This window comes from Phacochoerus africanus, chromosome 2 (assembly GCF_016906955.1).
Source record: "Phacochoerus africanus isolate WHEZ1 chromosome 2, ROS_Pafr_v1, whole genome shotgun sequence".
NCBI classification, from domain to species: Eukaryota; Metazoa; Chordata; class Mammalia; order Artiodactyla; family Suidae; genus Phacochoerus; species Phacochoerus africanus.
Window position 1 is genome coordinate 125,056,732 of NC_062545.1, and position 14,466 is coordinate 125,071,197.

At 39.2% G+C, this 14,466-nt stretch overlaps 1 protein-coding gene across 1 annotated transcript in view; it reads left to right on the plus strand.

Annotated features, from left to right (window-relative positions):
- The window catches only part of FBN1 (fibrillin 1), a 258,301-nt gene that overhangs the window by 24,941 nt on the left and 218,894 nt on the right, over positions 1-14,466 (plus strand). The window contains exons 3-4 of the mRNA XM_047766424.1: positions 6,478-6,560; positions 8,411-8,509. Coding sequence (XP_047622380.1) covers positions 6,478-6,560; positions 8,411-8,509 — 182 coding nt within the window. The remainder of the gene's footprint in view (positions 1-6,477; positions 6,561-8,410; positions 8,510-14,466) is intronic.

Here is a 14,466-nt window from a genome sequence, read left to right on the forward strand (position 1 = left end):
AAATGGTTCTAGCTTGGCCACTGGGAGCTCTTCGTTTGGCTCTGGTTATCCCTGACATGCTTCCGCCATTGTGGATATTTGTTTCTTTGGTACTTTCTTACTTTCTATTTTCTATTACCACAAGCTATTGCAGCCTTGTATGTTTCTTGCCCAGTCCTGGGGTCAGCCATGTGTTCCTGGAGCCCTATTGGGCTTTTATTAGAGAATGGTATTAGAAACCAAGATCTGGGTGTTAGGTATGCCTGTCTTAGTCTTTGTTTTGTTTTGTTTTGTCTTTTTAGGGCTGCTCCTGCAGCATATGGAGGTTCCCAGGCTAGGGGTCAAATTGGAGCTATAACCACCAACCTACCAGTCACAGCAATGCCAGTCACAGCAATGCCAGATCTGACCTACACTGCAGCTTGCAGCAATGCAACATCCTTTAACACACTGAGTGAGACCAGGAATCAAACTTGCGTCCTCATGGATACTAGTTAGGTTCCTAACTCTCTGAGCCACAATGGGAACTCCCTTAGTCACTTTTATTTCTTTTCTAACATAGTCATAACATATAATAGATTCTCACTAAACATTGTTGAATGGCTTTGTGTTTGTGGGCAAGGTGATTATTCATGTGCCCTGTTTTGTGCCCAGCAGTGGACTTCCTGGCTACTGGCTACACAGGGAGATGAGTTATATGATCCTGGATCCCTTGAATTTGAGGTGGCAATAGAACTTTTGGTTTTAAATGCCCTGAGAGTAGGAATTGGAGAGAGAGGGGAGAAAGAAAGTGAGGGAAGAGAGGAGAAGAGAGAGTAGGACTGAGGGCTTGAGAAACACACTAGCTTTGGAAAAAAGGAAAATGGAGTCACTAATCTACCAGAGATGGGAGAGAGCAAGAAGGAGGTAAATCTCTTGCAAACCAGCATACAAATGATTCTTCTTTCTCTTCCCTTTGAGATCATTTTTATTAAGAACACTGTAAACCAGCTATAATGGAAAAAATAAAAATCATTATAAAATAAAAAAAAAAGAAAAGAAAAACTGCATGAGGTGGGTTAGAGAGATTGGCTGGCTGGCTTGTATCTTCAAAGGAGGAAGCCAGGCTTGTGCATGTCCCAGCCAGTATTCACCCAGACAATCCAGAACTGAGTCTCTGGTCTGGAGAGCCCTGCTAAAGCTTGAGGAGGCCATGGATGCCGCATTCATCACCTGGGTTTGAATTCTCCTTACTTAATTTGTTGTGACTGGTTGGTGGCCTGGAATAGTCACATGTGGTATTCAAGTCAGTGCTGGGAGATCTGACCTCTGCCTTCAAGGCAGTGAAGAGGGCCACAATGAAGGAAATAAAATAAGGAGGGAATGTTTCAAAGCTTACTGGAGTAGTGGATTTCTTTATAAGCTAGTACTCATAGTTTTTCTTTTTACTTTGATAAAAATTTGTCAAAGAACCAATGTAATAACAATGTGCGCGTCACAATATATATAGCACATTTGTGTTTTATAATTTTTTCATGATTTATCTCATTTTCAACAGTGAAAGTCATTTTTAATCTCTGAAACAGTGGGACATTGGGATGTTACCTTGAGGCATGTGGCATGGCCATTTGGGCACCCTTCATTACATCACGGCATCTATACTCAAGAGGACTAAATCATAACTTTTCTCCCCAAAGGTCAAAAAAATCAAGTCTATCTCATTAACCTTTACCTACTGCTTGTCATTCTCCTTGCCCAATGCTTTATCACTCCATAGGCTGAGAACTTCATGCATATGAAATAAGAGCCCCTTGAATTTATTATTGCCCTGTTCTTGTCTGAAAAAGGAGTTTGCATTTGGGATAGCAATCAGCAAGGCTCTTTTGCTATAAGAGAGGCCAGACTTGCAGAAGTGGGTCCTAGCTGAGAGATATGGACACACTGCAGACATCTTGCACAGAGGCCAGTTCTTGCAATGATGTGGTCAGACCTGGTAGAGCGCAGCTGTTTGCTGTGTTGAGAGGGGCTTTAGCTAGCCCACACAATCCCTGAGTGCTGTGTCTGAACTGGATCCAAACACCCCGCCTGCTGAGGCTCACTCAGCCCTCAGAGTGATTGGAGCTGGGTGGTTGCAGAGCACAACATTCAAAGCGACTGGTAAAAGTTACAGATAAAGACTTAGTAATTTTAAAAATGTAATAAACAGTGGTAAAGTAGAATGTAAAACATATTTTCCCCTTTACCCTATGAACTCTTAAGATAGAGGTAAAAAACAATTTATGCTTTATCTTTGGTCCATTGATGAATGTTTTGTGATTTTTGTTACCCATGTCATCATGAATGTCACTGGGTGAATATTATCTTGTCCCTTAAATTTATCTTTGTTTTAACATAGGGATTTAAGACAGTGTACTCTGGAATAAGACTTCCTGACTTCAAATCCCCATCTCTGCTTCCAAGCTATGGGACCTTGGCTGTTTTGTTTAATCTTCCCAAGTCACAGTTTCCTTACTGTTAAAGACAGTAATGATAGAATTTAGCTCAGAGAGTTGCTATGAAAATCAAACAATGCATTTTAGCACTTAGTATATCTTTTCCCTTTGAATTCTACCTTTAATTTGCTGAAAGCTATTGCCACTTGCACAAATACTTTGACATTTTTTTTGGTAGTAAATTGGGTATGGCTGCCAAAGTGAAAAGGAAGAGGAAGAGGTATGAATGCTACACTTTGATTTACACAAAAAAGTAACTTCATTAAAGATTTGTCTTTGTTTATGCTTTTTGTGCTGAAAGCTTAGAGTAAAATCTTTTAGAATGGAAACCATCCAACATGTCTGCTTTAGCCTATACATATTTTAGTTTTTCCAACGTAAATAAGACATTCATTTATTTCTAGAATTAAGGTGATTTTTTTTTCTGTGTATAAGTAGAACAAATGCCACCCAGCTTGTTTGAATGTCTTTACTTAATTTGCAGTTTTCAAGACCAAAGTCAGCAGAGGAAAAATCTTAATATCTTTGTAATACTTTTTTTTTGTCTTTTGTCTTTTTTGTTGTTGTTGTTGTTGTTGCTATTTCTTGGGCCGCTCCCTCGGCATATGGAGGTTCCCAGGCCAGGGGCTGAATCGGAGCTGTAGCCACCGGCCTACGCCAGAGCCACAGCAACGCAGGATCCGAGCCGCGTCTGCAACCTACACCACAGCTCACGGCAACGCCGGATCGTTAACCCACTGAGCAAGGGCAGGGACCGAACCTACAACCTCATGGTTCCTAGTCGGATTCATTAACCACTGTGCCACGACGGGAACTCCAATGTAATACTTTTCATTAAGCCACAAGACATAGTAGTATGTGTTTAGTTACAAATGTAACAAGATTAAAACAATTGTCATTTGAAGATGTTGGTTGAAACAATTGAAATTAAATAATATATTATTTATTGAAAAGGACAAAGTTATTGAACTAAAAAAAAATCAGAGCATGAAAGCAAAATAAATTATAATTCAATATTATATAGAATTTTAAAGAATGTAATGAAGTGAAAATGTGATAACCAATGAACAGGAACCATGAATGTTTCATTCTAAGGATGTAGAAAGTACGCTGTTTATGAGATAAGAAGTTCATACTTGTAAAGTAAAACTGTTCTTTTAAATACAAGATAGAGTTCCTGTGTGGCTCAGAAGGTTAAGAACCTGATGTGGTATTGGTGAGGATGCAGGATCAGTCCCTGGCCTTGCTCAGTGGATTAAGTATCCAGCATTTCCACAAGCTGTGGTGTAGGTCACAGATGCAGCTCAGATACTGAGTTGCTGTGGCTGTGGTGTAGGCCCGCAGCTGCAGCTCTGATTCAGCCCCAAGCCTGAGAACTTCCTTGTGCAGCTGTAAAAAGAAAAAACGAAGAAGAAAAAAAGAAAGTACATAAAAATGATGATCGAAGTATAACAGCACATCTTCAAAAAAATGAACACTTCTGGATGGGCATTAAATGAGATAGCAAAAGAAGTCTATTTCCCCATATCCTTATCTCTTAAGGCAACCAGTTTTAATGATTTCTGTTTTTAGCTCTTCTCATATTTATCCCCATGACACCACATACTCTGTGTGTACTTCTGTGTCTAGATTTAAACAGTACCTATTGATTTCTTGCCATGGAAGATGGGGACATAGCTCACTTAGATCAATACCTTTTACTCTTTCTTCTTTCCATTTTAAAAAATAATTATTGAGTGACTTTTAGTTATTGGTATTTAAAAACATTATATACTTAAACCTGTCTTTCTTGGATCACCTGCTTCATTTCTCTCCATACCTTTATTCCCAACTTGTTTCCTGATTTTTGACACATGAAGGTTGAAAGCAGGTACATTTTGTTTCATAATCATTGTAAATTGTAAAATTTCCAGGTTTTGTCTGTAAGTTGATTCTAAACATTGAATAAATAATAAAGAGTGTCTATATTGCTGTGATTTTTCAAATACCTTAGAAAATGTTTTGAATATCTTGCTTTTGTAGGATTGATAGGAATGATTCTGGATTCTTTTTTTCTTAGCCTTTTCACCCTGTTGTATGTGTTGTTGCTCCATAAACACACTCCTTCTTGTCAGACAGTATGTCCTGATTTTTGTTTGAAAAACATAGTTACTCCAACCACAGGATACCCTACAAAGGCTCAGGGGTCCTCTGAAGCTATTCCAGGGTTTGGTTTGGGCTTGGACTAAATCCAGTGGCATTGTTGTAATGGGCTCTTGGTGGGGGAGGTTTGAGGTGGTTGACTTTGGCCTGGATTATCATTTTAGATTGAGAGAACTTTTATGAAGTTTGGAAGCTTTGAGTGTCCCCTTGGCCCCTGCCATCTACCCTGTCTTTTCCTCTCACTCTCCTTTCCAAGCTTCTGAGTTGCCCTAGGATGTTCTAGGCACTCTGAACTGAAGTTTTGGCCACTGCTTTGTCACAGGAGGGACATAGGATTAAAAACCTTGGGCTTAGAATTCCTCATAACATCTTTCTCTCTTCCTTACTCTCTTACGGTTCCTTTAGCTGAATAGCTAATTTAGGTCTGAAGATGATTCCTCCATCCTGCTGCTATGTGTTTTCACTGTCCTTTGCATATAGAAGCTTTTCATGTTCATTATTTCATCTGATATACAGACACACACATGACATGGACAAGGCAGACCGTTAATTATCCAAGTTTTGGAGAAAAAGCTAAGGCTCAGAGCAACTCTGACATCATGCACATACTAAGGCTCTATCTAATCATTTTCTCTCTGGGCCTGGAGAAACCCTAGGCTGTGGGGTATGGATTTCAGGCCCTCTCCCTGGCTCCTCCATCCTTATTCCTGTTTCTCTTTCTAACCTCAGCATCAGTTTGTCTGAAGTGTACATTTTGCCCCACAGAGTATTCCAGGTTCTCTGGGGCTGTACAAGGAGACAGGACAGGGGAGAGACTTTATCTTGCCTCCCAGTGCTTCATGTGGGTAAAGTACTCGGTTCAGAGGCAATGCAGGAGCATTCCATGCATATACAGGGAGAATGCGTGAATGCACCCTAACTGCAAATACATGTTAGCCCTGCAGTTGTTTTTAAATAAAGGCTTATACTTATGGGAATACAGTCTTTATACCACCAGGCCTTCTTGGGATAGCTCAAAGTTTATGAAATTGATTGCAAAACCTTTGATCTGCCTTATCAGCCCCTAAACTTGAGGAACTGACATCAATGGTCAGGCCCTCAGATATGGCAAAGTAAAATGAAACGTTTCTTTTGGATCTCTGTGTGTTACATACTCTGCCTTAGTCTCCAGTGTAAAATTAGCTTGGTCTTTACCCAATTGCTCCCTTAAATTGTTAAATAAAGATCATTTGGATCCTGAGTCAAAATTCTGCTCCAAGATATGTAATGAAATGTCCATAAACAAGGAACCCAGATTCACACTGACGTTATTTTCCTGTCACTGTCAGTATCAACTATGTTTCCAAACTTTGGCTAAAAAAATATTTACATGTTTTGGCTTTTATTTTTTTCTGACTAATGTCAGAGTTTGTATTCCTTTAATTCTAGTGAAAGGAAAAATGTTGGTCACATACTAGAAGTAAGCTGGGCCATAGGAAAGAATATATACAACTTCAATGAGTAGAAATTTAAAACCTCATATACAGTAGATTTTATGATGACTTTTCTTGACTATATTGGTAAATTTATCATTTAAACTAGTCTCATATGGCTCCATAAATTTTAAATCTGTGCATTATGATAGAAAGCACTGCATTTTGTATCTCTGGTTTTTATTTTCTCGATGTGCTGTGTGCGTAGGTGACATTAAGCATGTCCTTATTGGTATCATGTTTAAATGTCCCAAACTACTAAGCCAGCATCGAGTCCCATGAGTTTGCTTTTCTTGTCTGCAAAGATTCATACTGTTCTAATAACTCAGGAATTTTTTACTTTTATTTGGTCATATATTCTTTTTTTTTAAGTATGGAATTCTTGTGATTGAATTTTTGCATTTTTGTTTCAGACCCAATGTCTGTGGATCACGTTATAATGCTTACTGTTGCCCTGGATGGAAAACCTTACCTGGTGGAAATCAATGTATTGTCCGTAAGTAAATACACCATCTGTCATTTTTCATGTTCCTTTTTTGTTGTTTTGGTTGCATGGTGATTCTTGCTATTTGGTCCTTTGTAACTGCATACCACAAATATGTTTATGTCAGAGCCTTCCAGCTCTGAGATTTTCTTACTTTATCTGAATCCAGGTTGGGAATTATGTTCACTTGGTCAAACCACTGTTCTATTTTAATTCAGTGACTTCTTTTAGAATATTTCTGAGATAGAGGGAATGGAACCAAAGGATATTGTGATCAGGGTTTCACATCATTACATATGTTGTGCCTGGATGCCTAGACTTTGTAATCACCTTGATGGGATTTTGAAAATCAAAGTTTATCATTGCTGCTTTCCTTATTGCAATTTATAACTTTGTTGGCCACCCATGAGCCTACCCAAACCTTGTATGTTGAACTTGGGTGTTGAGGCCAAAAGCAGACCTGACTCTCAGACAAAGAGGAAAGGAAGCAGAGAGAACATCAGATGAACATGAATGGAAAGACCAGGAGGAGAATGCAGATGGCACCAGAGATTCCTCTCCTGACTCTGCTTCCATGGCAAAGCTCTCATCATATCCTACAGACACTGAGAAACAAATCGCATGTCAGTTAGTGGAGATGCTAAGTCAAATTAGTTATGGCATCAGTCCTCCTTGAACTTTTGCAGTCATCATCCCTAGAAAGAATTTTCATTTTTCAGAAAACTCTATTAGTATAATGGGGAAATTTAGAGCTGAAAGGACATTAAGGAATCACTTACTCCCCATTCTCATTTGGCCAAGAGTGGTCTGTAGAGTAGAAGAGTTTATTTCAACCAGCGTACTCTTAGTCACCGAAAAATGTCAATCCTTTCCCAATTCTTGATTTTGACAAAAAGTCACCTGTACATTTGGCACATTGTGGTTTATTTCAAGATCAAAACCAAGAGAGGGATATAGTGGTATTTGGAATTTTTTAAATGAACTTGACAACAAAACCTAGTGTTCTATAGAATCTCTGAGAAACGCTGACTTCAGGTATTTAAATAAATGTTTGTAGGACCCTTTGACAGATTATTTCTTAATAGTGTTCAATCTCCATCCTCAGCTCCTCTGATGTTTCAGTGCACATTCTATCAAGGGTATTATTTTTAGCCTTGCATGTATGCTTTTCCTCCTGCAAGTTTGTGGAGGAGTTTAAGGAAAGAGTCAAGCCTATGAGTATAAAAAGTAGTGACCAAATATTAGTCTTCTGATAAATATAAATCATTTGCCATTTGAACTTATTCTTTTGTTGAATACCACAGCATTAGGTACCAGTGTGATATTAATCTCTGGGTGGCTTGAAAATGTTAATAATTCTCTAAAAGATGAATGGTTTCCCTGCTCTTGAATCAGTAATACTGAACTGGATTCACACTTCTCCCCTCAGGCTGTTGACACGATCCACAACAGGGCTAGATGTAGGATACATGTTGCTCCACAGATTGTATGTTCTCAACTGGCAGGATCTGATCTAGTGAAGTAGTCTTAAAAGGACAATGTTTTTATATATGCAGGATTTTTTTCCCCCTTTATAGAACATCCTAGGATTTTTGACAGATTGAGAATTTTGGAATAAGCAAAGTGAGGCTGGAGATCCACTGATATGGATAAAGAAGTTGCTGAATCTTATAGCCAGAGTTTATTTAGACCAACAGATTTGTTTTATAAATGAATAAACCTGAGGCCTAAGGTCACATAGGTCATGATGGCAAAGTTAACGAGGAACCTGACTGGCCAGATTTCCTCATTTGAGGATTGGGTCCCTGTGAATCACTGTGCTCTGAAGCCATGTGCTAACAGACCTCTGGTTTTATTCACAGCCATTTGCCGGCATTCCTGTGGGGATGGATTCTGTTCTAGGCCAAATATGTGCACTTGCCCATCTGGTCAGATAGCTCCTTCCTGTGGCTCCAGATCCAGTGAGTATAACATGTCATTATATATAATATTATTTTATGTGGTTATGCCCTATTTTATCCTAAATTTGCTTTTGGCTTTTCTCTTCCCTGCAATACATTTTTTTTTTTTCACTAGAACATCTGCCTTCTCTGTTCTGCCCAAATACTTGGAAGGGCTTTTCTCAATCTGGCCTTTCATTTCCCTTCTTCACTTTTTATAGGGAAATTACCTATGGGACAAAGTTCCTATGAATAATAAACATCATGCCCTCCTTCTGTGTAGGTATCACCTTATTCCTCCTTGAATCTCCAAAGTAAACATCATAAAAGATGCTCAATGAAATGACTTTTTAATGAACACTTTTGGCTCAAGAAAACTAGGCATTCTTCCTTGTGACTGAAATATGAATCTGATTAAACACTTTTTACAACTTGAGAACCCTTCCTTTGCTAGAAGAAAATGTGAGAAGCCATGATAGCAGTTGCTGGGGATAATTTATCATGAAGCTTTAACATATTTTCCCTTTCAGAAATATACTACTTTGTTCATTCTGTGATGTCAACTAAATAGTCACAGTTCATCATTCAGAGCCTTTGCTTACTTGTTGTGTTGTTTTTTTGTTGTTTTGTTTTTAAATTTGGGGTGCTCAGCAGTGAATTAGGGGGAATGTGGGGGCTGGTGAGTCTTTGGTTGTTAAAACCGTTGAAGTTCATGGCTGTATAAACAGCCCCTCAACACTCTGACCATCACCAAGGCAAAAAAAAACTTATGTTCCTTTTCCATTTCTCATTTCTGGTGAGAAAAGTAACACTCCCCTTACAGTATGTTCTGGTTTTGAACAATTTTAAGGAAATGCATCATGGAATAAGTGCATTCTGTTTTGTCTGTTTCATGGAGAGACTTCAGCGTGGTCTAGATTCATTGCCTGTTAAGAGTCCTAATATTTAACTGTGGCTCTCATCCCTCAGTTCACAGGATGGGGCAGATAGTGCAGAGTAACAGACCAAGAGGTGCCCACATACCTTGGCACTTATGGGTGAACACATACAGACTCTGAGAGCTCGGTAACATCTCTCTGGCTGGAGCACGCAGGGCAAGCTGGAAAGGCCGAGGGTGGTTAACATCCCTAAAAATAGCTTTTAACCAGTGACAAACAGAGCATTTTGGACAAGTGCCCAAGCTTTCTTGCTTCTCATTTTGCATAACTGTGAGGTGTGTTCTGCACTGTTCTCTGAAGTTCCCTGGTGGCATTGAGCCCCAGCTGCCTACAGTAGGAGTAGGCTTGATAATGTACTTTATTAGCTTCCTTCTCTTTCCTGTCTCACTTTCCCAGTCTCTTACCAGTGTTTCCTGAAATTACTCCTAAAATAAACTACTCACATTTGAGTTATTTCTCAGGATTTACTTCTAGTAGAAACCAGAGACAGCCTAGTACTAAGCACAGACAGCTGAGATTGAGCTGGAAACTCCTCTGTGGGCGGGCACTCATTTGCTTATTACAGTGAGTGTAGCATGTTCTTATTTGATTTCAGCTTGGTTTTGAATGTGTGACCTCTAAGCAACAGTAGGTTAATTCTATATAATAGAATCACTTGAGCTGGAGGAATAGAAAGAGGCAGAGAACTCAGTTGGTGGCATTTTTTGGGAACACGTTGGATGTCTTCATCTCCACTAGGATGACCTCCAGACTGCCTCTGCAGAGTGGTGGCCTCAGGTGGGGGAGGAGACTACATGTAAAAATGAGAATAGAACTGTCTCTCAGATTGGTCCTTGAACCAGCCAACAGCACCGCACTCCTCCGGGGAAAGAAAATATAGCCAGATGGTTGTCTGTCTGGAAAGGTCTTTAATGATAGTGTGAGCTGCTGATGATTTAGTCAAGCTAAAAATCATGAGATGTGGGGAGTTTCCTTTGTGGCCCAGTGGAAATGAATCCAACTAGAATCCATGAGGATGCAGGTTTGATCCCTGGCCTCACTCAGTGTGTCTTGGGTTGCCATGAGCTATGGTGTAGGTCGTAGATGTGGCTCGGATCCTGCCATTGCTGTGGCTGTGGCCGGCAGCTGTAGTGGCTCCTACTCAACCCCTAGCCTGGAAACTTCCATATGTTGTGGGTGTGGCCCTAAAAAAGCAAAAAAATAGTAATAATAATAATCATGAGATGTGGAAGAAGGATAAAACTCAATCAGAGGGGAAAGCCATGGTCCTAGTAGACTTCAAGCTAGCAGTGATGTCAGGGAACATAGTGGTAAGGTCCCATGGGCCAGATTAGGGTAGAGGCTGAATTCTTAGACATGTGGATGATGTTCTCTGGGGAGGTTTGGGTTCGTCTATGGTACTTAGACACTAGACAAAGTCTCCAAGTAGCTTATGGATGAGAGTGGTGATTGGGCGGGGGGGGGAAATCTGGCTTCATCAGGGTTTTTGAGGCATTTGAGGTCTTTAAAATCATTGGCTTGGATTCTACCTGAACTAATAATGTCCAGGCAGCTTGTAAAATCAAAGATGGTAGAATGTTTTAAGTTAAGGGTAGCTGGAGATGATCAGAATTCATTTCTAATATTTTGAAGTGATGCTTGAGGGCATCTCTGCCATCCTATAGGACTTCCTGGCCATTGTGTGGTAGACAGATAGGGATAGATCATTTTGCTAACTCTCCTGCTAACAGAAGGATAATTCAGCTCACTGAAATGTTTCTGTTCATTACCTGTGGTTCTCCTAAGAGGGAGTAAACTTGGATCATTTTACCAATATTTCCTAGGAGAAACTGTACTTATGTGATGGAGTCAAGGAGGTCTAGATAACTTGTAGGACCTCTGAGGCCTTCGTTTTCTTGTTTGAAAATAAAAAGAATGAAAGGAGAGTTTGCTTTCAGGTTGTTTTCAACTTGTGTCCTGTGGCTTTTAAAATAGGAAATGATCTCTTAGTGGCCTGAGTGAGAGATTGCATTTCCAGAAAGTCTAAACTGCCAGCCAATAATTCCTTTGGACATAGGAATTCCTGGCTTTTCTTAACCTATTGGGAGTCTTGCCACCAGTCATCGAGGCACCAGGGCAAAAAGGACTGGCTAGACAGGGTCAGAACAGTGGGTTTTCTAGAGTTTTAATTCTAGGTCTATTAGGACTCCTCTCTACTCTCTGTCTCTGAGTCTAGAAATGGGTCCTGAGCAATCCTGATTCTCATGAACATCTGTCATGGGTGACTCATGAATTTACTCAAATTTTTCTTAAATACGTATAAATATATAATAGATTTTTTTCTTAAGTGGTATACATATGTTATTATAAAAGATGTTCCCTAAATTTCATATTTTAGAATTTGGAGATCAGTTTCATACTTATCCTATTTTATTCTTTTTATGTTTTTTAAAGGATTTTTTAAAAAATAAATCTTGCTATTCTGAGATCATTGTAAGTTCACATTTAACTATAAGAAATAGTATGTAGATCCTATGTACATTTTCTCCAGTTTTCCTCGTGTTAACATCATGTGAAACTGCAGAACAGTGTCACAACCAGGGTTTTGACATTGATACAGTCAAGATACAGAACATTTCTTTCACCATAAAGACTCTTTATGTTACTTTCTTATGGTCATTTTCTCCTACATTCTCCTTAAATCCCGACAACTACTAGTCTGTTCTCCATTTCTGTAATTTTGTTATTTCAAGAGTGTTATGTAAATGGAATCATGTAGCCTTTTGGGATTGGCTTTTTTCACTCAGTGTAATTTTCTGGAAATTCATCCTATTGTATTGTATGTGTATCAGTAGTCTGTTCCCTTTTATTGCTGAGTAGTATTGGATGTACCACAGTTGCTTAGCCATTCACCCATTAAAAGATATCTTGGGAGTTCCCATTGTGGCTCAGTGGTAACGGATCTGACTAGAATCCATGAGGATGTGGATTCAATCCCTGGCCTCCCTGGGTGGGTTAAGTATCTGGAGTTTCCATGAGCTGTGGTGTGGGTTGCCGATGTGGCTCGGACCCTGTGTTGCTGTGGCTGTGGAGTAGGCCGACACCTGCAGCTCCGATTCAACCTCTAGCCTGGGAACTTCCACATGCCACAGATGTGGCCCTAAAAACCATTCCCCCCGCCCCTTTGTAACCACAAGTCTATTCTTTATGTCTGTGAGTCTATTTCTGTTTTGTAAATAGGTTCATTTGTGCCATATTTTATTTTATTTTTCCTGGTCTTGGAGAGGCAGTTTTTTTTTGTTTTATTTTTTAAAATTAAACTATGCTTAATTTACAATGTTGCACAATTTCTGCTGTATAGCACACTGACTCTGTCATACATATGTGTGTGTGTACATATACATATATGTATATATATATGCTTTTAAAAAATATTTTTTTCAGAGTTGCTCTTGGCTCAACAGGTTAAGAACCTAATGTTGTCTCTGTAAGGGTGCGGGTTTTGTCCTGGGCCTTGCACAGTGGGTTAAGGATCCAGCATGCCTGTAAGCTGTAGTGAAGGTCAAAGATACAACTTGGATCTAGTGTTGCCATGGCTGTGGTGTAGCCCTAAGCTGCAGCTATGATTCAACCCCTAGCCTGGGAACTTCCATATGCTATCAGTGTAGTGGTCAAAAAAAAAAAAAGAAAAAGAAAAAATATTATTTTCCATCATGATCTATGAGTCCATTTCTGTTTTATAGATAAGTTTACTTGTCCCATATTTTAGCATCCACATATAAGTGGTATCACATGGTATTTGTCTTCTTTCTGACTTCATTTAGTATGATAATTTCTAGTTGCATCCATGTTGCTGTGAACGGCATTATTTTGTTCTTTTTATGGCTGAGTAGTATTCCATTGTACATATATATTGCATCTTCTTTATTCACTAATCTGTTGGTGGACATTTAAGTTGTTTCAAAGTCTTGGCTGTTGTGAATAGTGCCTCATTCAACATAGGGGTGCATTATCCCTTTGAATCATTGTTTTGTTTGGGTCATATGGTAATTCTATTTTGAGAATTTCTGAGGAACTTCCATACTGTTTTCTATAGTGGTTGCATGAACTTACATTCTCACCAACAATGTAGGAGGGTTTCCTTTTCTCCACATCCTTTTCAGCATTTGTTATTTGTGGGCTTTTTAATGATGATCAGTCTAACTGATGTGAGGTGGTACTTCATTACAGTTTTGATTTACATTTCTCTAATAGTGATATTGAGCATCTTTTAAAATGGCTACTGGACATCTGTAAGTCTTTGGAGAAACGTCTATTTAGGTCTTCTGCCTATTTTTTGATTGGGTTGTTTCTTTGTTATTGAGTTGCACGAGCTGTTTGTGTATTTTGGAAATTAAGCCTTTGTCAAGTGCTTCGTTTGCAAGTATTTTCTCCCATTCCATAGGTTTTTCATTTTTTAAAATGGTTTCCTTTGTTGTACAAAAGCTTGTAAGTTTGATTAGGTCCCATTTGTTTATTTTTGGTTTTATTTCTATTGCATTGGGAGACTGATCTAAGAAAACATTTGTATGGTTGATGTTAGAGAATGTTTTGCCTATGCTCTTTTCAAGGAGTTTTATGGTGTCAGGTCTTATGTTTGAATCTGTAATCATTTTGAGGTTCTTTTTTTTTTTTTTTTTTTTTTGCCATGGTGCAAATGTGTGTTATTATTTTTTTTCTTTCTTTTTCTTTTTTTTCTTTTTTCTTTTTAGGGCCATACCAACAGCATATGGAATTTCTCAGGCTAGGGGTCAAATTGAGGCTAAAGCTACCAGCCAATGCCACAGCCACAGCAATGCAAGATCTGAGCTGCATCTGTGACCTACACCATAGCTCACAGCGATGCCGGATTCCCAACCCACTGAGCAAGGCCAGGGACGAACCTGCATCCTCATGGATACTAGACAGATTCATTTCTGCTGCGCCACAATGGGAACTCCCTGTAAGGGTGTATTCTAACTTAACAGATTTACATGCAGTTGTCCAGCTTATCCAGCACCACCTGCCGAAGAGACTCTCTTT